General features: G+C 46.6%; 2 protein-coding genes and 1 long non-coding RNA gene across 9 annotated transcripts in view; 1 reads left to right on the top strand and 2 right to left on the bottom strand.

Moving 5' to 3' along the window:
* LOC135400771 (uncharacterized) overlaps positions 1 to 25,478 on the top strand; it is a 155,038-nt gene that overhangs the window by 34,831 nt on the left and 94,729 nt on the right. The gene's annotated exons all lie outside the window — the stretch shown is intronic.
* LOC135400764 (cell adhesion molecule Dscam1-like) overlaps positions 1 to 25,478 on the bottom strand; it is a 41,476-nt gene that overhangs the window by 5,104 nt on the left and 10,894 nt on the right. For 3 of the 7 annotated variants that reach the window (XM_064632664.1, XM_064632668.1, XM_064632667.1), the window contains exons 5-8: positions 3,058 to 3,205; positions 2,531 to 2,679; positions 1,962 to 2,093; positions 1,694 to 1,858 (exon numbers count right to left, since the gene is read on the bottom strand). In XM_064632664.1, the coding sequence (XP_064488734.1) occupies positions 1,694 to 1,858; positions 1,962 to 2,093; positions 2,531 to 2,679; positions 3,058 to 3,205 (594 nt within the window). The other 4 variants (XM_064632666.1, XM_064632665.1, XM_064632670.1 and 1 more) reach the window with 4 other exon arrangements.
* LOC135399722 (myopalladin-like) lies at positions 14,629 to 15,658 on the bottom strand. The gene is made up of 3 exons (XM_064631462.1): positions 15,299 to 15,658; positions 14,897 to 15,016; positions 14,629 to 14,804 (listed from the first exon to the last, which is right to left on the bottom strand). Exons 1-3 carry the CDS (start codon positions 15,513 to 15,515, stop codon positions 14,629 to 14,631), a joined length of 513 nt encoding a protein of 170 aa, XP_064487532.1. The 5' UTR covers positions 15,516 to 15,658.

The raw sequence follows: 25,478 nt of genomic DNA, 5'->3' as shown, positions 1-25,478 counted from the left end.
ATGCAAAGAATTCCGCCTAGACGTGCCTTGGCAACACTCATCGTGTCTCACGTGGAGAACCATGTCGATACAATGTACACATTGTAGTGTTTCCTAAGCAAAGTCATAGGGTGACTTGACGCGGAGCCAGGCAGAGTGCGTCCCACATATCTTCGCGGGTGGAAGTGTGGCAGCCTACGGTATGGCAGCACACATTCGACAGCCACACTGTAGCCATTGCAAGCCACACTGTGAGGAAGGGATACGATCATGTGAAGAAATCGCAATTATGATAGGTACGAGCAAAGTTACGAGAGGAGCAAGCGCGACAGAGCAAAGCGCAATCTCAACGCTGGTGGTAATGAGCCAAATTGCTTGCACGAGACAGCTGGCCTAAAGAAAAAAGGACATGATGCGCGCAGAAGAAAACGACTGGAAGGATGTAGAAGTATTGTGACCAGAACGGGAGATGATCGTGGATACCTCAAGGCGCGCGTGCTCTAGCAAGCTCACAAGGAGGATGACGTGAATCATCCGTTATGTCATGGACTCGCGATAGGTGAAAGTGTGTCAACAGACTGAGGAATGTTGCGCAAGAGCGGTACAACCTGGTGCGTTCACGAGTGAGATACGAAAGCAAGACGTGAACGCATTGCAGAAACAAAATCTCATGGTATGGAAATTTGACGCTTCGATCGATAAAGGCAGTACACAAAGAAATAGGGATATATTTACTGTGATACTGAAGGTATGCAAATAAGATCCAGGGTTCTTTCAAGCAAGGCAAGACAAAAGATGGATGTCTGCAAAACCCCGTTGGAGGCTGGTGTAACAAGGTGTGCGGCATTCGAGAGAAATACGTGATGATATATATTTATAAAATGGGCCGACTCATAGGTCGATTTGACCTGATTTCACCCTTCCCTTCAAACGGACACCACACGACCTAATTTGAAGTCGTTGCAGCTAATTTTGCGGTTTCATTGTTGCATGAAATTCACGAGGACAAGTCATGGTAGGAGGACACGAAGGAAACGCGCATTTTACTATTAACTGTGCCTCGACTAGGTCAGGCCACTCGGCCATATTATGACGTTTCAGATCAAGAAGAGGAATATGAAAAGTAATATACTGTACAGTGATACTGGGCCAGAAGTGAGCATCTAGGGGTATCAGGAAAAAAAAAAAAAAAAGACTGAAGGAGAAGCACGAAAAGGTTATGAATGTATACGAACTTATGAAGGATCTGTCTGAAAGCTATTCTGAACAAAGCCCCATGATGGAGAAGTTAAATGCAGGCTTGCCAATATCAACAAAAATTCCACTAAAATCTTTATCAACAAAAATAGACACAAATTTAAATATCAGATACTCTGCTTACGCATATGAGCGAGCAGCAAGAAGCTACGCGATGCGTAGCAGCAAACACAGAAGTATGAAGTTTGACTAGTGAAAGATACAATGAAGTGAAATGTTCAGGTTTGGAAGACGAGAGCTCCAAAATGCCTGCAAATAGTTGCAGGTCCTTACAGGTCTACGAAAGGCTGTGTGTGTGTGGTACAGTCTGCCCTGCTGTCAAGCAGCGACGAAGAACTGGAGTTAATCGCTGTCTTTGAGCGATAGTTCAGAGCGAGGTGACATTGGTCGTTGTTTTTGAAGGATCTACATGTTTTCAATCAAACGGGATCAGCCAATGCGCTGAAGGTCACTATACCTTCTTCGCCTGTGTGAAAGACAACAGTTCTGGAGGGTTCTCCACGTCCTATGGCGTTCTCTGCCACCATGTTGAGCACGTACGCTGTCCCGGGCAACAGTTCTCGTATCATGGCAGAGTTCATGGAACCCGTGACTTCCAATTCTTCTAGGCGGTGCGCCGTGCCTGTGTGTGGGTATAATCGGTGCAAACAAGAACGTTGAAGTGCAGTGTGAATAACAGAGAACAATCAAGTTCGCCGAGGCAATTATTGTTGTGTGCTACATACCATGGTCCCTCCAGTACTGAACGACGTACTTCGATATGGGACTGTTGCCGCTGTAAGACGGGCTCCAGGTGACGCTTGCAGAGCGGCTCCATACGTCCCTGATCCGAACATCTTGTGGTGGACCAGGTACCTCTGTTCGAACGGAGTGAGAACTAGGTTATCTCTACACTGTACTCTTATCTCTTACTGTATATCTTGGAACCACTGTCATTCTCTCGCTGTTATTCTCGGCCTATGTGCCACAAAATGTTCTTATAGTGATTTCTATGCTTAGGCTTTGATAATGGTTGGCACTGTCTGGAATACCCAGTACTCCTTTATATATGGCCACTACTGTATCGACCATAATGCCATTTCCATAATGCCAGCTTGTTCTTTTCTGGATGAAGCTGAGTCCAGTACGTACTGTTTGAGAAGCATTCGTGGCTTTATCGCAGTTAAAGTGAAACACGTTGTGCGATACGAAATAAGTAGATGACATCAACCGTTTCTATCGCGTGTGTGTAAGGAAATTCATCGTTTCAAGAGGGAGGGCGACTTGCGTAAGACGTGAGTCACGGAGAGGTTACCTTGAACGATGAGCTTGACTTTGCGGTCGTCCTTGCCGTACTTGTTCTCGGTGTGGCAGGTGTAGAGCGCTCCGTCGCTGCGCTCTGTATCCCGGACGACCAGTTCCGATATCAGGCCGTCTGACGTCATCGTCTCGAAGACTTCATACCTAGAATTAGCGTCGTTGTCTTTATTTTTTGACTGCTTCAAGTTTCCATGCGCGCACTCTGCCTTCAAGTTAGAGGAACATCTACAAGCATCATCAATACATAGAGAGAATGCATAGGAAAACATGCCACAAAGTACGGGAAGCGTGTGAATGGCTTGCCGTCCCGAACTGCTTGAGGTTCGACAACTCAGTGGAGCAAGCCACGCCGATATGGTGCGGTTGGCGGCATCCCTGACCAGTCAAATAAGTCAGTTCCGAATCCTGGCACCTATACCCATTTACTTTTTCGTGAATAATTTGAATTTTCTCATCAGCCAGCATGTCACCCGGTGCTACCTAGTTGTCTATACCGTCCTTATTCTCACTGGCTGTTCTTACCTCGCACTGGTGCGTTTGTCCAACCGAACGTTCCCCTTGGACCAGGTGATGGAAAGTGGCTGGTCGCCATTCGCCTGACATTTCATCCTGGTGACTTCTGATCGGCGTGCCGTGACCACAGTGTTCTTTTCCTCGAATCGAGCGGGTACTGCGTGACATAGAACGATGTGTTATACATTGACGCCTTACAGCACAACTCATCAGCCACCGGAGCGGGAGAAGATGCTACAATCTGTGAACGTCATATAATTGTTGCGTTCGCGATTGGCGCTTCACAGTAAAAGTCATCAGTCACCAGGAGCAGGTGTAGCTGTTCAAGTGATGAGCGCCAAGTGTAATGTTGGTTTTCCCCGTTCTGTGCCGCACAGCTCGCTGCAATTTGCAAACACTGTTAAATTATGTTAATACTCTAACAGCGTCACTGCTACAGTGTAAGTTTTTATTACATTCGCAGTTTAAGTACGTCTGCGATGTGTAGCTCCAAGAACATTGTAGGTGTACAATCCCCGATACTTGGTTTGTCGACGGCCGCTGTGGAACGTTTGTTTCGGAGATGTGTTGTTTTTGTGCTTTCTTATCTTGTTCGCAGTACCCTGAGCACAAATACTTTGGACAACTCACTGCTATATCTCTTTTAGTCTTCCATTTGTCGCTGTACGGGTGAGACACGTAGCCAACATTTGTGCGTGTGGTTTTGCACAGTGACACGAGCTGAAACTGAAATCTAGCAGATCATTGACACCGTAAATTTAGCACCGTCAACAAATTCCAGACTTTTTTTTTACAGTTAGAGGCTACCTAGTGTGCGTCCAACATCACCGCAATAACACAAAAGGCGAGGAAAGAAAAGCAAATGGCTTGACGTGTGAGGAAGACTCCCCTTTTTTCACGGCAAGAGACAGCACTCTACTAATTGACGCCGTGAGAATACTTTCTTTCGTGGCCGCGTAAGAATGACACGCACGGCTGGCTGAGTGAGCGGAACCAAGACAGGTAACATAGGAAGATTTATTTTCCTTTGAGAGCAACATTCGCTGTCGCATGTGCTGCACTTACCGAGTTGACGCCCCATGCCAACGAGCTTTGCCGAAGTGCTCGCGTCCCTTACCTCGTAAAGTGAGTTTGATGTGGTTCTGAAGTGGTCCTCCCACGCCATTGGTGGCTTCGCATACATACGTCCCTTTATCTGCGTACGTAGTTTTTCGAAACAGTAAAGTCCCATTTGCAAGTAAGTTGATCGCATCGGTGCTGGCTAGCGGGGCGATATTGCCATTTTCTGGAAAAAGGGGCGTCAAAGAACATTGGAGCGCTTTATACAAACATTTTCTGCATCTTATACTGGGTCACGTTCGGTTGTAGGGATAGCTAGGGCGTCTGGTACCTGTTTCCTTGTGCCACGTGATCTTGGGAGCCGGATATCCCGCGACGGGACATGCAAGTGTGACACCATCACCAACCAAGGCAGATGCACTTGTAGGGGCGGAGAGCCACCGCGGAGGTGCTGAAGGGCGTAATGTAATGTGAATTGTATTGTATGGATTCTATCGTAATGTGAAAGATTACGTCAGGTTGGCACGTCGTCGGAGTCCTGGAAAAAACGTTTTCACGTACCTCGTACTTCCAGCATACTGGAATAGCTGTCTGAACCCTGGAGATTCTTCGCGAAACATGTGTAGTTCCCAACGTCGGCTGGCGTCACCTTGACAATTTCGAGAGCCGAAAACTTTTCCGTGGTAGTCACCTTCACTCCGGTGTTCGTTATCGGCTTTCCATCTTTGAACCAGGTGAAATATATAGGCAAAGACCCTTTGCCGATGGAACAGAAGACATGCACAAGCGCACCTTCAGATAGGTCGCTGGGAAAGCTGAATGGAAGGACAGCGGGGGCATCTGAAACAGAATAAGGAAATCTTTGAAGACACTGCATTTGCTTTGCTCAGCAGCATGTTCACTGAATTACTACTGTTGGTGTTACAGGCAGCTTTTGCGTTTGCGGCGTTTAAGGATGTTGGAGATCGTTGCAGCAGTGCTCATGAGCATATCTCCGCACAATTTTCCTGTTCCCACTTCCCCTTCTCATCCTCACTTGTAGCACTGAGCACTAACCCATCGGTCACAACGAAACAGCAGACTTACCTTTGGAAGAGGGTTGGCTTCCATCAACGTTGCTTGTAACGATGAACGCAAAAAGTGTAGAAATTGCGATCCAGCGTAGTCTGGACGTAGATCCCATAAGAAAGGGTCGCAAGCACCGCTACGAAAACCCCACAGTCGCCTAACGGGACTTGTCAGTCGTATAGCCTCGCTAGCGGAGCGTGCAGAGGTTTCGGCCAAGGAACACTGTTGGACTGGACTTGAGGCGCCACATGTCGATAACAGTCAGCAGTATAGCGTACGTGAAATGCATTGTGGGAGAAATAGCAGGGTTCCCAGACTGCGATAAAGTTCCGCGAATAATAGACAGTTGTCGAACTTCCGGAGATTGTTTGTCTTCCGATAAAGTAGACTCGGACTCGCTAATGAGCTGGGAACATAAACGCTCTTTTCCCACGACATGTCTTTTCGAGGTGTTTGTGAAGCGTTTCGCTTCTATTCTATCCGAAACCAATCATACGCGATGAAGGTGGTACCCTCAGACGTTCGCGGTTTGCATTCTGTTTCGTAAGGAACTGTATGATGTAGAGCATGTGATTTTGTAAGTTACGGTGTAAAAAATAACGCCGCAGCCACACAAACGCAACTCGAGTGACAGGGAGCTCGAAACAAAGTGAGAGCTCCATCGCCGACGACATTATCGTATCGTGTTATGCGAGTCGTAAATTAAACAGAAGGCTGTATTGGCACGTTATCTTTGTGAAGTTCAATGCGTTGGTGGCGTTCGTTTCGTAAGTATGAACTCCAAATGCGGCACCAGTTGACGTCGCTGCTGCGTCAGAAAATCGCATTCACACTGGCCGCCTTCCGTCTACGCTGATGATGTAGCAGAACGTTTACGGAGGAATATGCTCACAGTTATTGGTGGAATGACAGTGTTACCGTGTACGACGAGTCTAAACGTAGCCACCGCAGGTTCTCCCACACCATTCGTGGCTTCGCAGCTGTAAGTGCCGGCATCTGTCGCTTCGATGTCAGACAAGGTAATAGATTCACCGTCGATCACAATACGTGCATGATCGTCCAGCAGGCTCCACCCCTGGCGTCCTGTAACAGAAACCCTATGTTGTATGTTTTGAACTAAAGTGGACACAAAGTGTAGTTCGTACATGTTGCATAGCGGTCAGTGAGCAAGCGTGTTGTGTCAAATTCATTCGTCCGCGTTGCAGTTGCTGCCTTACATCACTATCCAAGCTTTGCTACTGGGCGATTTCATCTCAGATCAGGCAAGCCGGTCCCCTTTGGTCCTCCGATTTCGTTGATTCTTTTTTATGCTAAAGCCACACCTCTATGATGAACAGTGCCACTGGTCCGAAACTTGAGAACGCAGTAGTTGCCGAGAAAAAAATTGACGAGCGTGCCTGGGTGGCGTCGTGCGCTTCACAGAATCTTCCTCGGGTGGTACTTTGAGAGCGTCTCGTCCGCACCACGAACACGCTAGAGGAGCGCCAATTTTTTTGCGCATTCTACAGATGTCGGACTACCACTTAATTTAAAAAAACGGGCATTTCCTCTCACGAACTGTTCGATAAAAAATCGCGAAAACGCTCGTGAGCGCGATTTTACGCACATTTTAAACTTTTATTGCGGAAGAAGTACGCATGGCAGAATTACGAACTATGCACCAAATGAAAGATAATTAATTGCTCTTTCCAACGACGTATTACACATAAATGTGAGTGTTACTGGAGAATAGGTAGAATAAGACGAACCATGCTGCCTCCGTGAAAATACGCGAAGTTCGTAGGTGAATTCCTCAAAAACCCCACTTTTAATTTTGGTTAAAAAAATTGCATGGAATCCTGATTATATTACCTTTCCAATGGTGTAAAATTTGTGTGTTCTAAAAGTTTAGAACCGAAATGCCAGCGCGCATGAGGAGAGCAGGTACAACGCGATCATGCGGTTCCAACTCCGGCTATACTCCGGCGTTTGTACTGATCGTCGACGAAGGGAACCTGACTTCCACGTATCTATGCTACACTGCAGTTCATCACCTGTTGTGCTGTGATGGAGATTTCGTGCCATATCGTATTTCGACAACGGACAGGCTGCAAAGAAGAAACATTGGCATCAGGTTGCGTGACGCGGAGGCTATATTCTCTTTCACCCAAACTTTGTGCCCGCGTCCCATCGCCTTTGCCGGATGTACATACGGATTATAAGTAATAAGCAAACCCGCACTGGGGACACCAGACGCCAGACTTCCTAACAAAAATGACCTTGCTGCGGTGTGGACAGGTTCGTTTGGTCGCCGTGTGTGGCCAATAATGCACGGACCTGCCGTCGACGATGCAGCGGTTGAGTGAGGTGTCTGAATAACTTTTGGTTCGTCAGCGTTGGAAGTCGTCTCCATGGCTCGGAACATTTATAGTGAGGAACGTGTGTTTTGTGCCGATTATGCACGTCGACATCAGAAAAGGATTCTTCGCCAGAGTGGATTCACAACTGTGTCAAGCCTTGACATCGATGCGCTGAAGGCGCTTCTCGACCCTGAGCGACGTGATGAAGTCTGCGGTGAGGACCAACTATGTAAGAATTGTGTTGCGTACTTTCGTTCAGCAATTAGTGGTCTATCGCAGTCCTCGCCCGTTGCTCTATCTGACACAGACTATGTTCAGAGTGAGGACATTATTGAAGAAATTAATAAGAGTATTTCGACGGCAAATATCGACGTAACTCCGCTGCGGCAGCCGGCGTCTCTCAAAAGGAAACAAATGCCGTCGTATGCGTCACGAAAACGGAGAGAAGTTGGCGACGCATTGAGCAGGTCAATAAGCCGCAGAATAAGTGATGCATATGACATAGACGAACCGACCACCTCCGGAAAAGACTGCACAAGATGTTCTAGCCTTTTGCGCAACATCAGGACCGCTTATCAGAAGTGCACCACTAATCAAGGAAGATGCCAGATTCTTACGCTTCTTCCTGAAAACATGACGAAAAAAGAAATAGTAGGACTGATCCCGGATGCAACGAAATATGTGATAGAAAAATCAAAAAGCCTGAAAGGGAAGCAGGGCGTGTGGGCGATGCCGGACAAGTATGGTGGGCATCCTGTCAGCGAAAACGACGTACAGGTTGCACTCCGGTACTATCTTGAAGACGAAAAGGACTGTTCTGTCCAAAGTCCCAACAAAAAAGACGTAATTCATGTCACCAGAGACGGGAAGAGAGTCGCTGTTGCAAAGCGCTTTATGACTCGTTCTATACGGGAAACGTTTAGCCTGCTCAAGAGTGCTCATCCGGACATCAATATAGGACTGACGAAGTTCTACACACTTCGGCCTAAGTGGGTTCGCACAGACCCACGTCCGGAACAGTGCGTGTGTTTGTACTGCGCAAACTTTGATTTGATCATCGCGGCCATAAACAGTGCGTCATCCATCCAGCTAAGCAGAGACCAACTGAATGCGATGTCTGTATGTCCTGAGCCACAAAGGACATGCTTTTTGCAAGAGTGTCGCAGTTGTCAAGGGGCCAAAACGATCAACCTACAGAAGCTAAGGATCGAGCGTGCCGACGACGTTGATATGGCTCTCTGGGAATCTGGTGACCTCATTAGGAAAACGCTAAAGGCATCGATATTCCTGAAGGCGGTCAGGAAATGTGCTGCTCTGTACACCAAGCATGAATATATATACAACATACAAAGAAGCGCCATTTGGAACGAGAAGGCCTTCGTGGATCCAAGACATGTCATCATGCACTTCGATTTCGCAGAAAACTGGAGAGTCAACTTCTCAAGTGAGGTCCAAGGGCGTTATTGGAAGACGGATCAAATATCCTTATTCACCTGTGTTGTAACGACCATGTCTTCGACAAAAAGTTTTGCCACAGTGAGTGACGACCTATCTCACGATACTGCACATGCCCTTCTTGCCCTCCAAAACATAACCGAGGCTATAGAAGACATCCTGCCCGTGTTTTCCCATGTGATATACGTGTCCGACGGTGCTGCAGCGCACTTTAAGAACAGATACCAGCTCTATGAAATGGGGAAAAACAACTTGTTGCTGCGATGGATTTTCTCTGCCAGTGGCCATGGAAAAAACGCGTGCGATGGTGTCGGGGGCTCTTTGAAACATATCGCAAGCTTGCATAACTTGCGATGTCCACCTGCTGAAGCTATTCAAACCGCTGAAGATTTTGTGTGCGCTCTCAAAAAGAAGGAACACGCAACGGAACTGCTGCACATTCCGTCGGCTCAGGTTGCAGCCTTTCGAAATTCGAAAAAGGATGAATGGGAACTGGTTCGGCCAGTGACAGGGATCCGTTCATCCCATGTGTGGTACAAAGCATCTGAAGGTCATGCAGTATCTGGAGTTCAGCTAGCAAGAACCGCCGAGGACATGTTTGAACCTTGGTCATAGCTGCGTTGTTTTCAGCTCGCCGAACGATCAGCACACTACGTCTGGCTGGTGATGTGCATACAAATCTATGCTTTCCAACAGGACCAGTTTGTAATGCCGCTCACACATAGGTGACATTTGTTCCCGATTTCCGCATTCCACTTTCACAGCTGTGTTTTGTATTTAAAATGTACATACGGCTCTTTCATGCACTGTAACTATATTTTACTCTTGTTTTAGTGTCTTTCGTAAATTCTCTCTAAAGGTGAGCGATAGCAAAGCCAGTCACCAAATAAACCACTCTACCGGCTTGCAGTGTTGTATTATTCCTGTACATGCGGATCAATATATTAGGCCAGCTGCCCTGCTTCAAGGTCGTTAAATACGGACCACATCTCAAGCGCCTGTCAACAGAAAACAAAGGATTAGAACGGAAGAACATGGAACCGTCGGGCCGCGTTGTACCTGCTCTCCTCATGTACGTAACATACTAGCAACGTTTGTTCTTTGCACCCTGTCCTAGTCGAAATACGATATGGCACGAAATGTCCATCTCAGGCACAGGAGGTGATGAAAGCCAGGTTCCCTTCGTCGACGATCAGTACAAACGCCGGAGGGTGGCCAGAATTGGAACCGCATGACGGCGTTGTACCTGCTCTCCTTATGGGCGCTGGCATTTCGGTTCTAAACTTTTAGAACACACAAATTTTACACCATTGGAAAGGTAATATATTCAGGATTCCATGCAATTTTTGTTGCCAAAATTAAAGGTGGGGTTTTTGAGGAATTGACCTACGAACTTCGTGTACTTTCACTGAGGCAGCATGGTTCGTCTTATTCTACCTATTCTCCAGTAACACTCACATTTATGTGTTATACGCCGTTGGAAAGAGCAATTAATTATCTTTCATTTGGTGCATAGTTCGTAATTCTGCCATGCGTACTTCTTCCGCAATAAAAGTTTAAAATGTGCGTAAAATCGCGCTCACGAGCGTTTTCGCGATTTTTTATCGAACAGTTCGTGAGAGGAAATGCCCGTTTTTTTAAATTAAGTGGTAGTCCGACATCTGTAGAATGCGCAAAAAAATTGGCGCTCCTCTAGCGTGTTCGTGGTGCGGACGAGACGCTCTCAAAGTACCACCCGAGGAAGATTCTGTGAAGCGCACGACGCCACCCAGGCACGCTCGTCAATTTTTTTCTCGACAACTACTGCGATCTCAAGTTTCGGACCAGTGGCACTGTTCATCATAGAGGTGTGGCTTTAGCATAAAAAAGAATCAACGAAATCGGAGGACCAAAGGGGACCGGCTTGCCTGATCTGAGATGAAATCGCCCTACTGCAATTGTTTCCCCAAGCTATTGCACGTCAGGAAATCTGTCCACTGCTAACGCAATAGAAACGGGCACCGAAGGCCCGTGCTTCCATACTAGGACGCAGTGGGTTTCCTCCTACAGTATTATGCCAGCTATGCTTGTGCTGTAGACAGCAGCATCGTTTTAAATTAATTTCCGCCTCGCTTACGAGTCAGAACATGCTAAGCCGTTTCAAGACGCATATGAAACGTATTAATACTCGCCAGCTTGTTTCTTCCACGATATCTTTGGCCTGGGGGATCCCAGCGCGGAGCACTGCCATGTCTTCGTAGCGCCGATTCCTACTTCAGAGTCCGTTGGAACCTTCTCCAACATAGGAGGAGCTGCAGAGCAAAGCAAGAGAACAAATAAGCAGCTGCTGTTCAAATTGGGCTTATGCAGATTATGTCAATGCAGAGGTGGACCTGGACGAACCTTCCACTTCGATTTTGACCGTTTTGGAATCGGTGCCAGCCAGGTTCTTCGCTATGCACGTGTAATTCCCCGAAGAACTAGCGTCAGCCGGGTTGATAACTAGCACTGAGTAATCTTCAGTGGACTTCACCTTGACGTTACGTTCAGACGAGGCATCCTTGCCGTTTCTGAGCCAAGCAAACGATAGTGGCTGCGTTCCTGTTTTCAGCATGCATGTCGCTGTTGCCTTTTCTCCAGCTACTACATCCGAAGATACAAAGACGTCCCGGATCTTTGGGGCGACTGCAAACACAGTGATGCGTCAAATTTATCTAGAACCCACAGGAATAAACCACGACAATTTGTGATGATTTACTCACCTCTACAGTGACAAGCAGTGACGGCTAGCAGAACAAACACTGCAGTACAGAACGTCATAATTCCCTGCAGAAAGTAGCAGGAAACACCCAGGAACGTACAGATTCAGGTGTACATGCTTAAAAGCAGTGAATCCGCAATAGTGGAACGCATACTGGAACGATTTCGCGTGCGGCCAGCCTCGGCACAACAAATTATGAGTTTACTGTGAATAAAAGACAGCGAATGGGCCGAGAAACGTTGTGAAAAGTATGCAGGGTCTGTGGACAACTAGCGCCTCGTCGTGGGAACTAACCACGGTACAATACGTCGGCCATAGCAAGGGCTGGCTTTGCGAATGCGAAACTAGCAACAGTGTCTGTCCCACAGCGCCATGTTTGATTCACGAAAAGGCATCGTGGTATATTACGCAGCGGGACTGTATATTTCTACTGTTCCATGTCGTCATTGTGCTTTGAGCTGATGGACCGCAACCTGGTCAAGACGTAGAACAGAGAACATGCACTGGAGACGCTTCGTACCACGAACGTGAAGCGACAACGGGTGTGCGACTGATCCGATGCCGTTATTAGCTGTGCAAGTGTATTTTCCACCGTCCGCTGGAGTAACTTCTCGAATGACGATTGTGCCGTTTGAGTGCACTGTGGTCCTCCCGTCTGTGATCAGCAGTTCATCTGTAACCTTGTCTGAAAGAAATGCAACATGCCATCGTGAGATCCTGAAGACGTTCCTTAAGACATCGTCGTGGTTGTTGAAATTAGCGTGTGGGAAATTTAGGGTTACCTGTTATTCGCTTCCACTCTATTCTTGGGGCAGGTGACCCTAATGCATGGCAGTGCAATGTCACTGTACCGCCATTCACAACATTGGTGTCTGGATGAGTCGTTTTGAAATATGGCGGAGCTGTAACGACAAGTGGTTTGTTCAAAGGCACGAATAGTTGAGTGACAACGCTCCCACAACAACATGCAGAAGTCTAGCAAAGGACTGCACGTCAATCTTGGGCGCGAGGGTATGTTGAACACCTCTGCTGTGTGCTGAGATTTACGTGCACGTGTAATAACTGTCAGGTGGGCATGACTCATCTACGGTCTGACCAGTGCGTCTTGTCATCGTAGCTGTCTTCATAACTAAAGCACCGAATAATTGGTATTATCCTGCCTTATGTTGCGAATGGTTCTTCAGCAATGGTACTTTACACGGCTTTGTGGGACGCTACATGGATATCCCAAACAAACATTATCTCACATGCTTTTAAGATGTCGCACTGTGACGTTATACGTACCCTTTTCCTCTCTCACATTAAAAATGAGTTCGTGAGGATCATGTCAAAATGATGTAGTCACTCACCCTCGACTTCCAAGTAGGCCGAATAGCTGTCAAATCCGTATCTGTTTTTGACGATGCACGTATAATTTCCAGTAGTGGACTCGTCCGTCGGGTTGATGATGGCAATGGAGAACTCTGCGTCACTTTTTACCCTGATGTTGACGTTTGATGAAAAATCCTGACCGTCCTTGGACCATGAGAAAGAAACCGGTGGCGTTCCTTTAGTAGCGGAGCATGTTACCGTTATCTTTTCTCCACGGCGGACAACTTTCGGGAATGAGAAAGGACGTATCTTTGGCGGAACCGCTAGTGAAGGAAACAAAAAGCGTCATTGCACACAACAACCACTTCATAGGGCTACCGCAGATAGCACGTTTGTCGACGGAACAAGTAGGTAATGCTTTCTTACTAGAGCTTTGCATGAGTCCTGGTTCGGCAAGGAGTAGAATCACTTGGATCATGTTGATGTATAACGGTGGCACACGCTTCATGGTTGCAACACTGGCGTAACGCGAGCTAGAGACGTGAAGTTTGCTGCAAGAACGAACTTAGTAGGCTTGGGATCGGTGTGTTTACTGACAGAAGTATTAGTTTGGACGATAGGTGGCGAACCGTCAGTTGCCTTCGAACCCTGACACCAGACAAGAGGCGCCGCGTATCGTAAGAATAGAGCATTAAAGGTGTTCTTGAAAGCCAGGAGCGGTTACAGGGATTCTCTTTGAACGGCGTCCGAAATTCATATTTGGTCAGAAGCTTTATTTTTCTATGAACGGCCGTTGATGTGTCGTTCGCAGCACAACCCGAAACCTCTTCCGCAGAGGGATTGTTTTTAGTATATAAAAGCCACAACGAAAGTTCGCAACAAGTGACCGACCCAGGTCCACCCAAAAAGTGCTACTCTTGCGATCCAAGTCCCCCGTAAAAAGGCCTGCGCCTTCCACGGTCAAACGTATTCATGACGTACTCAACTTCTATTGCTCGTATGAGTATCGGTCGAGATTATAGAACCAAGAATGTGGAGCTACGCGGGAAGACAGTGGATACACATATCTGCTCCCGCCCTGTACAAGGCACGAGCGAACTGTTGGAACTGTAGACTTCGGAAAGCAAGGTTATTGTCACTCACGCCGTACACTACATGGATAACAAGGCGAAAGAAACAAAGACAGCTAAATAGCCAAACAAATCGCACCACATTTTGTTGAGTCATGTTGTATCTCTCTTGGTTCCTTGCTGAATGTCATGTCATGGATTGTGCATCTCTTACAGAGAACTGTGTGTTACACTATATATTCTCTTGTTCAACGCATACTCAACAAACTTGTTTCGCTGCGAGGCCTAATAGAGGGACCAAAGCACGCACATTGACACCTCTTGGTCAACGCGTAATACAGGATAAAAAGAAACGAAAGTGCACGTGTTGTCGTACTTGTAGCCGAAATGTTAGTTACGAGTGACAGCCGGTTCGCTGGCCATATTCTCTAGTTCATCGATAGCGAATCTAGAACTACGATATCGGAGGCGATACCACGTCAGTGTCGAGGGGGTATACTGGATTACCAGGGTGTCAGTTGTACATGTCCAAATTGAGTCACATCGTACCACGAACGTGTAAGGACAGCGTGTGCGCGACAGATCCAATGCCGTTGTCCGCCGTGCAAGTGTATTTTCCTCTGTCCTCGGGTGTAATGTCTCGTATAATGAGCGTGCCATTTCTCTGAACAGTGATCCTTCCGCTTGTAAGCAGCAGTTCATCTGTAATCTTGTCTGAAAGAAATGCAGTGCACCAGTTAGAAAAAGAAGTTGTTGCGGAGCTCACTATCATGCCTGGTAAACAAATCCGCGAAATTTGGGGTTACCTGTTGTTCTCTTCCATTCTGCTCTTGGTGCGGGTGACCCTAGCACATGGCAGTGTAACGTCACTGTACCGCCATTGACAACATTGGTGTCTGGATTAGTTGTTTTGAAATATGGCGGAGCTGTAATGACAAGTGGGTTTGTCACAAACTCTTAGAACTAACATAGAACGCCATCATCACGACATCCAGAGGAAGTTCCACATCATTATTATTATCCTATCTTAATGTGCCAATGGTTCTCAAGCAACGAGTACTTGCGCGTCTTTCTACAACGCGATGTAAATACACAAACATTCATCCGCATGCGTGTAAGATGTCGATCTGTTACGTTGTTCATACAGTTTTCGTCCCCCACATTGTAACAAAACGAATTCGTGGGCACAGTCGCAAAATGTCACCTACCCTCGACTTCCAAGTAGGCCGAGTAGCTGTCAAATCCGTATATGTTTTTGACGATGCACGTATAATTTCCAGAACTGGATTCGTCCGTCGGGTTGATGACGGCGATGGAGAAGTCAGCATCACTTTTGAGCCTGATATTGGCCGTTGATGACAAATCTTGGCCGTCTCTGGACCACGAGAAAGAAACCGGTGGCGTCCCTTTAGTAGCTGAGCACATTACGGTCACCTTCTCCCCACGGCTGACAACTTTCGGGAACGAGAAAGGACGAATCTTTGGTGGAACTGCTAGTGAATGGAACAATGATCATTATTGCAAACAAGAACCACTTTGTCGAGCTATCGCACATAATACGTTTTCGGGGAAACAAGTAGGTAATGCTTACTCACTAGAGCTCTGGATGAGTCCTGGTGCTAGAAGCAGCACCATTTGGACGATGTTGATACAGAATGACGGCACGCACTTCATGGTTGCAACCCGGGCATCATACCAACGAGGGACGTGAGGGTTATTACACGAATGAACTTAGTAGGCTTCGGATGGGCGTCTTTACAGAACTAATTGTTAGTTTGGGCGGTAGGCGGCGAATCGACAGTCGTCTTCGAACCCTAAAGCCGGACAAGAGGCGCCGCGTATCGTAAAGATAGAGCATTAATGGTGTTCGTGAAAGCTAGTAGCGGTTACAGATGTACTGTTTGAACGGTGTCCAAAATGCAGATTTTGTTAACAGGTTATCTTTGCTGTAAACGGCCGTTGAGTTGTCGTTTGCAGCACAACACCGAACCTGGTTAGCTCTGGCGGTATGTTGCTTGTGTACGAATCCGCAGAAGGTTCGCAATGAGGGACCGACCCAAGTCCACCCTATACGTGTTGCTTAGAGCTGTAACTGGCCGCACGCTTGCCTCTTCCGCGGTCATACATATCTTACATATTCATGACGTATTCCGCACGTATTGTTCGTGTGAGCACTATCAATCCGGATTCTATAATCTAGAATACTGTAGAGTTACGTGGAAAAACGATGGACGGACGTCTTCGCACTGCGACCTCTACAAGACGTAAGGGAGCTGTTCCTGCAGGGCAGTCCGGAAAACAAGGTCGTGATCACCCACGCGAGTCATATGGGATCTCTCTTGGTTCCCTACTGAATATCTTGCAATGGTTCGGGCACCTCTTACAGTGAGTTGTGTATGTGACTATAATCTCTTGTCCAACGCGTATTTAGAAAAATTGTTTGGCTGTGAGGGCTTATAGCATATTCGAAGCATACTCATGGGCATGTCGTAGTCAACACTCATTCAGGTCAAGAAGAAACAGAAGTACACGTATTATCGTACTTGTTGCCGAAATATTCGTTTGATGTGGTAACGGTTCGGTCGAACTGACCACTGCTCCCTTGTCTACAGCTAATCTAGAACTATAAATCGTGCGGGCGCTGGTTTACCAAGGTGTCAGTTGTGCATGTCCAAAATGAGACACTTCGTACCACGAACATGTAAGGACAATGTGTGCGCGACAGATCCTATGCCGTTGTCCGCCGTGCAAGTGTATTTTCCTCTGTCTCCGGGTGTAACGTCTTGGATAATGAGTGTGCCATTTCTCTGAACAGTTATTCTTCCGTTTGTAAGCAGCAGTTCATCTGTAATCTTGTCTGAAAGAAATGAAGTGTGCCAATTAGTTGTTCAAGACGTTCCGGAGCACACTGTCCTGGTGGCATGAATCTACGGGTGGGAAAATTAGGGTTACCTGATGTTTTCTTCCATTCTATTCTTGGTGCGGGTGACCCTAACACATGACAGTGTAACTTCACTGTACCGCCGTTCACAACATTGGTGTCTGGGTGAGTAGTGTGGAAGTATGGCGGAGCTGTAATGACAAGTGGTTTTGTCAAAGGCTTTCATAACTAACGGACAACGTCAGCAGCACGGCATGCATAGGAAGTTGCTGAAACATGTCCTCCTCCGACAGGCTTGTTGCATAGCTTGTGCTGAGTGCCGGTTACGTGGACACCGTTATTACCCTGTCAGTGTTGCAAATGGTTTTCAAGCAACGAGTGCTTACACGTCCTTCTACGACGCCATGTAGATCACCAAACATTCATTCACATGCGTGCAAGATGGCGTTCTTCTACGTCATTCGTACAGCTGCGTACATACAGGGCACAATCGTAAAATATCGAAATAAAATAGTCACTCACCCTCGACTTCCAAGTAGGCCGAATAGCTGTCAAATCCGTATATATTTTTGACGATGCACGTATAATTTCCGGAACTGGATTCGTCCGTCGGGTTGATGACGGCAATGGAGAAATCAGCGTCACTTTTAAACCTGATATTGGCCGTGGATGACAAATCTTGACTGTCTTTGGACCATGAGAACGAGATGGGTGGTGTTCCTTTGAGAGCGGAGCAGGTTACGGTTACCTTGTCTCCACGGCTGACAACTTTCGGGAATGAGAAAGGACGAATCTTTGGCGGAACTGCTAATGAAGCAAACAAGTAGCATTATTCGATAGAGCCACTTCATTAGGCTATCGCATATATAACGTTTGTCGTGTTTGCGAATATGAAATGCATCCTTACTAGAGCTTTGGATAACTCCTGGTGCGGCAAGTAGCAGAATCACTTGTATCATGTTGATGCAGAATGATGGCACACACTTCATGGTTGCAAAGCGGGCATCACACGAACGAGGGACAAGAGGTGTGTTACATGAACGAACTTAGTAGGCTTCGGATCAGCGTCTTTACTGACCGAAGTATTAGTTTGAACGATAGGTGGCGACTCGCCAGTTGGCTTCGAACCCTGAAACCAGACAAGAGGCGCCACGTATCGTGAAGATAGAGCATTAAAGGTGTTCTTGAAAGCCAGAAGCGGTTACAGGGATTTTGTTTGAACGTTGCTCGTGATTCAAGTTTTGTTAACAGCATTTCATTTCCCTAAACGGCCGTTCATGTGTCGCTCGCACCACAGCACCGAACCCCGTTACTTGGGGATTTCTTGTCCATGCACGAAAGTCGCAGCAGCAGGCTCGTATAAGCGACCGACCGAAGCCCACCGCCGAAGTGTTAACGCTGTAACTGGCCGAAAACTTTCTCAGGGTCCAAGGTATTTATCACACGTTCCTCGCGTATGATTTGTGTAAATGTCAGTCGGGATTGTTGAACCTGGAATGTAGAGTTACGTGGCAAACCAGTGGACGCACATCTCCACACTGACCCTTCTATAAGGCGTGAGCGAACTGTTGGAGCCAGAGCTCTGGTTGGAGCTGTGGAGCCCGGAAAGGTCATGGTCACCCACGCAGCACATTACATGGATAACAAACTGAAGCAGACGAAGAAAGCAAAATAGGCAAACAAATTCTATCGCGCCACAGTTTGCCGACTCCTGTCCCTCCCTGCTGAGGTTATGTCATGGTTTGCGCACCTCTTACAGTCACTTGTGTGCGTCACTTCACCCTCTTTTTTTTTTTTGGCTGCCAAGGTTTTTAGCTGAGGGAATGCGTACTCATCCACACCTCCCTGACCGCACTCGTTTACTGCAAAAAGGAACTAAAGTACATGTACTTGTACTATACTTCTTGCCGAAGTATTAGTTCAGCGAGTGGTAGCCAGCTCGTCGACCATATTCGCCCGTTCGTCTATGGCTGATCTAAACCAAGAAGCGTGTGGGTGCTGGTTTACCAGGTGTCATTTTACATGCCCTAAATGAGACACTTCGTACCACGAACGTGTAAGGACAATGTATGCGCAACAGATCCTATGCCGTTGTCCGCCGTACAAGTGTATTTTCCTCTGTCCTCGGTTGTAATCTCTCGGATAATGAGCGTGCCATTTCCCTGAACAGTTATTCTTCCGTGTGTAAGCAGCAGTTCATCTGTAATCTTGTCTGAAAGAAATGAAGTGAACCAATCAGATCTTCAAGATGTTACGGAACAAATTGTCCTGGTGGTACGAATCCGCGACTGGGAAGCTTAGGGTTACCTGTTGTTCTCTTCCATTCTATTCTTGGTGCGGGTGACCCCAACCCGTTGCAGTGCAACACCACCATACCGCCGTTCACAACATTGGTGTCTGGATGAGTTGTTTTGAAATATGGTGGAGCTGTAATGACAAGTGCGTTCGTCAGAGGCTTTCAACTAACGAAGTGTCATCATCACGACATGCAGAGGAAGTTATTGAAACACGTCTTTCTCCGAGATGCTACTTGAATAGCTTGTGCTGAGTGCTAGCTATTGTTATGATCATATGTTAATGTTGCAAATGTTTCTGCAACGTTATGCAAATACGGAAACATTGATTCACATACGTGTAAAATGTCGGTCTGTTACGGTATTCATATAGTTTTGGTCTTTCACATTGTAGCAAAATGAATTATTGGGCACATTCGCAAAATGTCAAAATAATGCGGTCACTCACACTCGATTTCCAAGTACGCCGAATAGCTGTCAAATCCGTATATGTTTTTGATGATGCAGGTATAATTTCCCGAACTGGATTCGTCCGTCGGGTTGATGATGGCAATGGAGAACTCAGCGTCACTTTTGAACCTGATGTTGGTCGTGGCTGACAAATCTTGACCGTCTTTGGACCACGAGAACGATATGGGTGGTGTTCCTTTAAGAGCGGTGCACGTTACGGTTGCCTTGTCTCCGCGGCTGACAACTTTCGGGAATGAGAAAGGAACAATCTTCGGTGGAACTGCTGGCGAAGCAAACGTGTAGCGTTATTAGTTACAATAACCACTTCATTAAGCTAGCGCAGAGGTAACGTTTGTCGTGTAAGTAAATAGGTCATGCATTCTTACTAGAACTTCCGATGTCTCCTGGTGCGGCAAGTAGCAGAATCACTTGGATCACGTTAATACAGAATGATGGCACACACTTCATAGTTGCAACAGTGGCATCACACAAACGAGGGACAAGAGGTTTGTTAAAAGAACGAACTTAGTAGGCTTCAGATCGGCGTCTTTACTGAACGAATTATTACTTTAGACGATAGGTGGCGAACCGTCAGTTGACTTCGAACCCTGAAACCAGACAAGAGGCGCCACGTATCGTAAAGATAGAACATTAAAAGTGTTCTTGACAGCTAGAAGCGGTTCCAGGGATTATTTTTGAACGGTGTCCGAAATTTACATTTGGATAGGAGGTTTTCCTTTCGATAAACCACCGTCGGATATGTCGTTCGTAGCACAACACGAAACCTTGTTCGTTGGGGGTCTATTGTACGTGCACGAACTCGCAGAAGATTCGCAATCAGTGACGGGCCCAAGAGCACCGTAAAACCGTTGCTGCTGCAACTCGTCGCACGCTCCCAACGTCCCTGGACAAACCCATTCACGGCGCATTGGTCGTATTACCCGTGCATGAGTCGAAATTGTGAACTGGAATACATAGAACTACGTGGGAAAACAGTGGGTGCACATGTCGCAGTGTCTCTGCACTGCTGCCCTCTACAAGCACGAGCAAATTATTAGAGCTCTGGAGTTCGGAAAGCAAGTTTATGGTCACCCACACCGTACGCAGCATGGGTGAAAAAGCGAAGGAAATAAAAAGTAAAATAGCCAAAGAAATCCAATCGCTCCGCATTTGTTGTCTTTTTCGCTTTCCTGCTGAAACCGTCATGGTCGCTACACTCTCGTTCAACGAGCACTCTAAAAACGTGTTTGACTGTGAGGGATTGTAGCAGAGCCATAGCACACGCATCGGCACCTGCCAGCCAGCACTCATGTAGGTCAAAAAGAGAAATGTACACGTATTTGTCGTATGGTTGCCGAAATATTAGTTTAGAGAGGTAGCCAGCTCGTTGACCATATTCGCGCGTTCGTCTATGGCTGATCTAGAACCATGGATCGTGTGAATGCTCGTTTGTCACGGTGTCAGTTGTACATGTCCAAAATGAGATACCATACCACGAACGTGTAAGGACAATGTGTGCGCAACAGATCCTATGCCGTTGTCTGCCGTGCAAGTGTATTTTCCTCTGTCCTCGGGTATAACACCTCGGATAATGAGTGTGCCATTTCTCTGAACCGTGATTCTTCCGTTTGTAAGCAGCAGTTCATCTGTAATCTTGTCTGAAAGAAATGAAGTGCGCCAATTAGATCCTCAAGATGTTCCGAAACACATTATCCAGGTAGTACAAATCCGCGACTGGGAAACTTATGGTTACCTGTTGTTCTCTTCCATTCTATTCTTGGTGCAGGTGACCCTAACGCATGGCAGTGCAACACCACCGTACCGCCGTTCACGACATTGGTGTCTGGATGAGTTGTCTTGAAATATGGCTGAGCTGTAATGACAAGTAGTCTGTTCAAAGGCTTTCCTAGGTAACCGACAACGCCATCAGGATAACATGCAAATAGGAAGTTGCGTATGCACGTTGTTTTCCATAAGGACAGGTATACTCTTAATACCACGTGCTAGGACGTGCATAATATGGAACTGTCAGCTGTCCTTAACTAATCACCGTGGCCTCATCAGTTACCAGGAGACACAGCCGCCTTGTGGTTAGTGTCTGGAGGCATAAACACCCCGAATTATTGTTCTTATTAGCCTACCGTAATATTGCAAATCGTTCTTCAGCAACGAGTTCTTTTTACACTTGTTCTTGCGACGCTATGCAGATACACAAACATTGATTCGCATGACCATAAGATGTCGCTTGTTTGCATCACTCAGACGCATATCGTTTCCATATGTGGTCGCAAAATGAATTGTTGGGGATAATTGCAAAATGTGGAAGTCAATGAGTCGCTCACCCTCGACTTCCAAGTAGGCCGAAAAGCTGTCGAATCCGTATATGTTTTTGACGATGCAAGTATAATTTCCAGAACTAGTTTCATCTGTCGGATTGATGACGGCAATGGAGAAGTGAGCGTCACTTTTGACCCTGATGTTGGTATTTGACGGCAAATCTTGACCGTCTTTGAACCATGAGAAGGAGATGGGTGGCGTTCCTTTAAGAGCGGAGCAGGCTGCGGTGACCATGTCTCCACGACTGACAACCTTCGGGAATGCGAAAGGAACAATCTTCGGTGGAACTGTGCAGGAAGCAAGGGCATTATTGGACACTTGGGCCACATGAAATCCGCAAAGAAATTCTTCATGAACACTTTTCAAGACAAAACGTTGGTAGCGTAAACAAGTTGGTAATGCTTTCTTACTTGAGGTTTGGATGAGTCCTGCAGCGGCAACGAACAGTATCACTTGGACGTTGATACATGGTGATGTCACAGACTTCATAGCTGCAACGCGGATATCATACGATCGAGGAACATGCGATTAGAACAACAAAAATCGGAGGGGCTCTGGTCGGCGTCTTTACAGGGCGTAATATTAGTTTGGACGCTAGGCGGCGATCCGTGAGTTGCCTTCGAACCCTGAAACCAGACAAGAGGCGCCACGTATCGTAAAGATAGAGCATTAAAGGTGTTCTTGAAAGCCAGAAGCGGTTACGGGAGTTCTGTTTGAACGATGTCCAGAAACCACATTTGCGGAAAAGCTTTTCTCTTCCATAATCACCAGTGGATGTGTCGTTCGCAGCTGAACCCCAGACCCCTTGCGTAGTCGGTGCGTTTTTAGAGTATGCAAGAACCCGACCAAGCTGCAGGCTCGCAATAAGTCGACGCAAGTCCACTGCTGAATAAAAAATATTGTTGCGGTAGCTGACGGCACGATTGCGTCTCCCAGGATCACACAGGTTCATGACGTGTTCCTCGCGTATTTCTCGTGAATATTAGTCGAGGTCGTAGAACCAGGAATGTCGAGTTACGTATGGTTGCACATCTGCAACCTTCCCCTCCACACCAAACGTTTCCAGCCGCGGGGTTAGGAAATCAAGTTCATGTTCACGCACGTTCATTTCAACATGATGACGGAACGAAGGAAACCAAGCATGCAGAGCAACGATATAAGTTCACCTGTTTCGTAAATCGTTGCAGCACCAGCAATTTGGCATAATGGCGCCCCTCGCGATGGAATTCCCCATTCATCATCTTGAAATATTATTGTTGATAGTCTTTGTTGACTCATACAGAATCTCTCTTGCTTTACTGGATAACCCATCTCACGATGTGGCATCGCTTACGGACAGCCTTCTGTGTCACTGCACTATTGCCCCAGTGCACGTTGATGAAACGTGGTTGGTTGTATGGACTTGTTGAGGGTCGAAAGTCGGTACATTTCATGGTTCACATAAAAAAGTAAAAAAGCACAGGTATTGCCATATTTGCTGCCGAAATATTAGTTCAGGTGGTAGAACCAACGATCCCCGTTTATCAATAGTCAATCTAAATTTACGATGTTGATATAAAACTATGATAATGAAGTAGTGTGTACGCTGGTTCACCAGACCTTTAACTGTACATGTTCAAAATGAGATACTGCGTACCGCGGACGTGCAAGGACAATGTGTGCGCAACGGATCCTATGCCGTTGTTTGCTGTACACGTGTATTTCCCTTTGTCCTTGGGTGTAATGTCTCGGATGATGAACGTGCCGTTTCTCTGAACAGTGATTCTTCCGTTTGTAAGCAGCAGTTCATCTGTAACCTTGTCTGAAAAAGAAGCGATATATTGCTGAAGACCACTGTTCCTTACAACCAGATATAATGTGTAGATACCTGTTGTCCTCTTCCATTCAATTTTTGGTGCGGGAGATCCTAAAGCCTGGCATTGCAGTGTTATTGTCCCACCATCTACGACGTTTGCGTCTGAATCCGTTTTTTTAAAGTACGGCGGCGCTGTAAATGAATCAGGAACTGAGTAGGAGCATTATGGAAATACTCGGAAATACTCTATAAAATGTGGCCAGAGAGAAGTACGCACACACTCAGAAAATAGGGCGTAACGTGCGGCAGAACAGGACATGGTATGCTCTGACTTTGCTTAAGACTCTGGACTGCCATCACAGTGTACCACTTGGATAAATCGTATGGCACACGAGGATAAGAGTAAAAATAACTCATTTGAATTCATTTCGCGGACGCTTTGGCGTACCTGCGCTCTTACTAGCCTTGAGGGCGAGTAGGCATGCAGTTGAGACAATGCTAGTACAAAGCCTCTTTCCTCCGCAAGCATATAGTACCCTGTGACAGTCATGTGTCACGTCTGACAAGAGAGCTTTGTCCAGTGGAATTGATATTGTGGAACATTTTAGCATATAAAGCGCCCATAATTTCGCGCTGCGGTAAGATTAAGATCGCCAGGCCATGACCCCCACCTGTTATTCCTACCACTATCACAAGGACACTCTCTCTTTCTCAGACTCATTCTAAAGGTGCACGTATCTTGATCTGTACTGTGTTGTTGCAGAATCGAACAAAATGCTTGTATTTAAATTTGAGGGAAATACAACTTTAAAAGCCAAAAATGTGACGTGTACGCCATGCAGTTTTCAAAGGAAACCTTAGTACCGTAATTTCCAGCCGATAACGCGCGTCACAGATAACGCGCACACGGCAAAAAAATCATTTCTAAAATAGAAGTACCGCGTATAACGCACAGAAGCTCTGTCAGTTAGTGCCTACGCTCAGAAAACAAGGAAGTATCACGTTGCGATGAATCACATTATAGTAATTCTTGATAACTAACAGGCAAAGAATAGGAGAAGTCTAGCACTCGCAAGTGAATAAGATAAGTATTTAAAGAGATTGAAATATTTATTTTACTGAAAAACAAGCTTTCGGACGGATGAAGGACGGACTCCGTCCGAAAGCTTGTTTTTCAGTAAAATAAATGTTTCAATCTCTTTAAATACCTATCTAATTCTTTATAATTCGTGGGTTTAACGTCGCGAGAGAACTTTGATCATGAGCGACGCCACAGTCGTCGGTTTGTGGAATAATTTTTCCCACATAAGGGTTCTTTAAACGTGCACCGAAATCTCGGTACAGGACAGGGCACACCGTAATTCACGTCCCTCGCGTATCTCAAGACTGCGTGCCTCAACAACAGTACCGGTCACCAAGTTGTGGCGTCCTTGGCAGCGTTCGAGCCCGCAACGTATCAAAGCTTGCCACCAGGACAGGAGGTATACAGGACTGCATAACGCACTGCAGGGACCCGGAGGGCCATTACCATCCATGACACGCCCGTTATACACAGTAAATTACGGTAGTTTGAATGTTTTCGAATCGAATCGTTCCCTGAACGGTAACTCTCGGTTAAATAGAATGCGTCA

Source organism: Ornithodoros turicata, chromosome 7 (assembly GCF_037126465.1).
Source record: "Ornithodoros turicata isolate Travis chromosome 7, ASM3712646v1, whole genome shotgun sequence".
Taxonomy (NCBI): domain Eukaryota; kingdom Metazoa; phylum Arthropoda; class Arachnida; order Ixodida; family Argasidae; genus Ornithodoros; species Ornithodoros turicata.
Note: the sequence above shows the minus strand (reverse complement) of the source record. Positions and strands in the feature narration are given on the sequence as shown.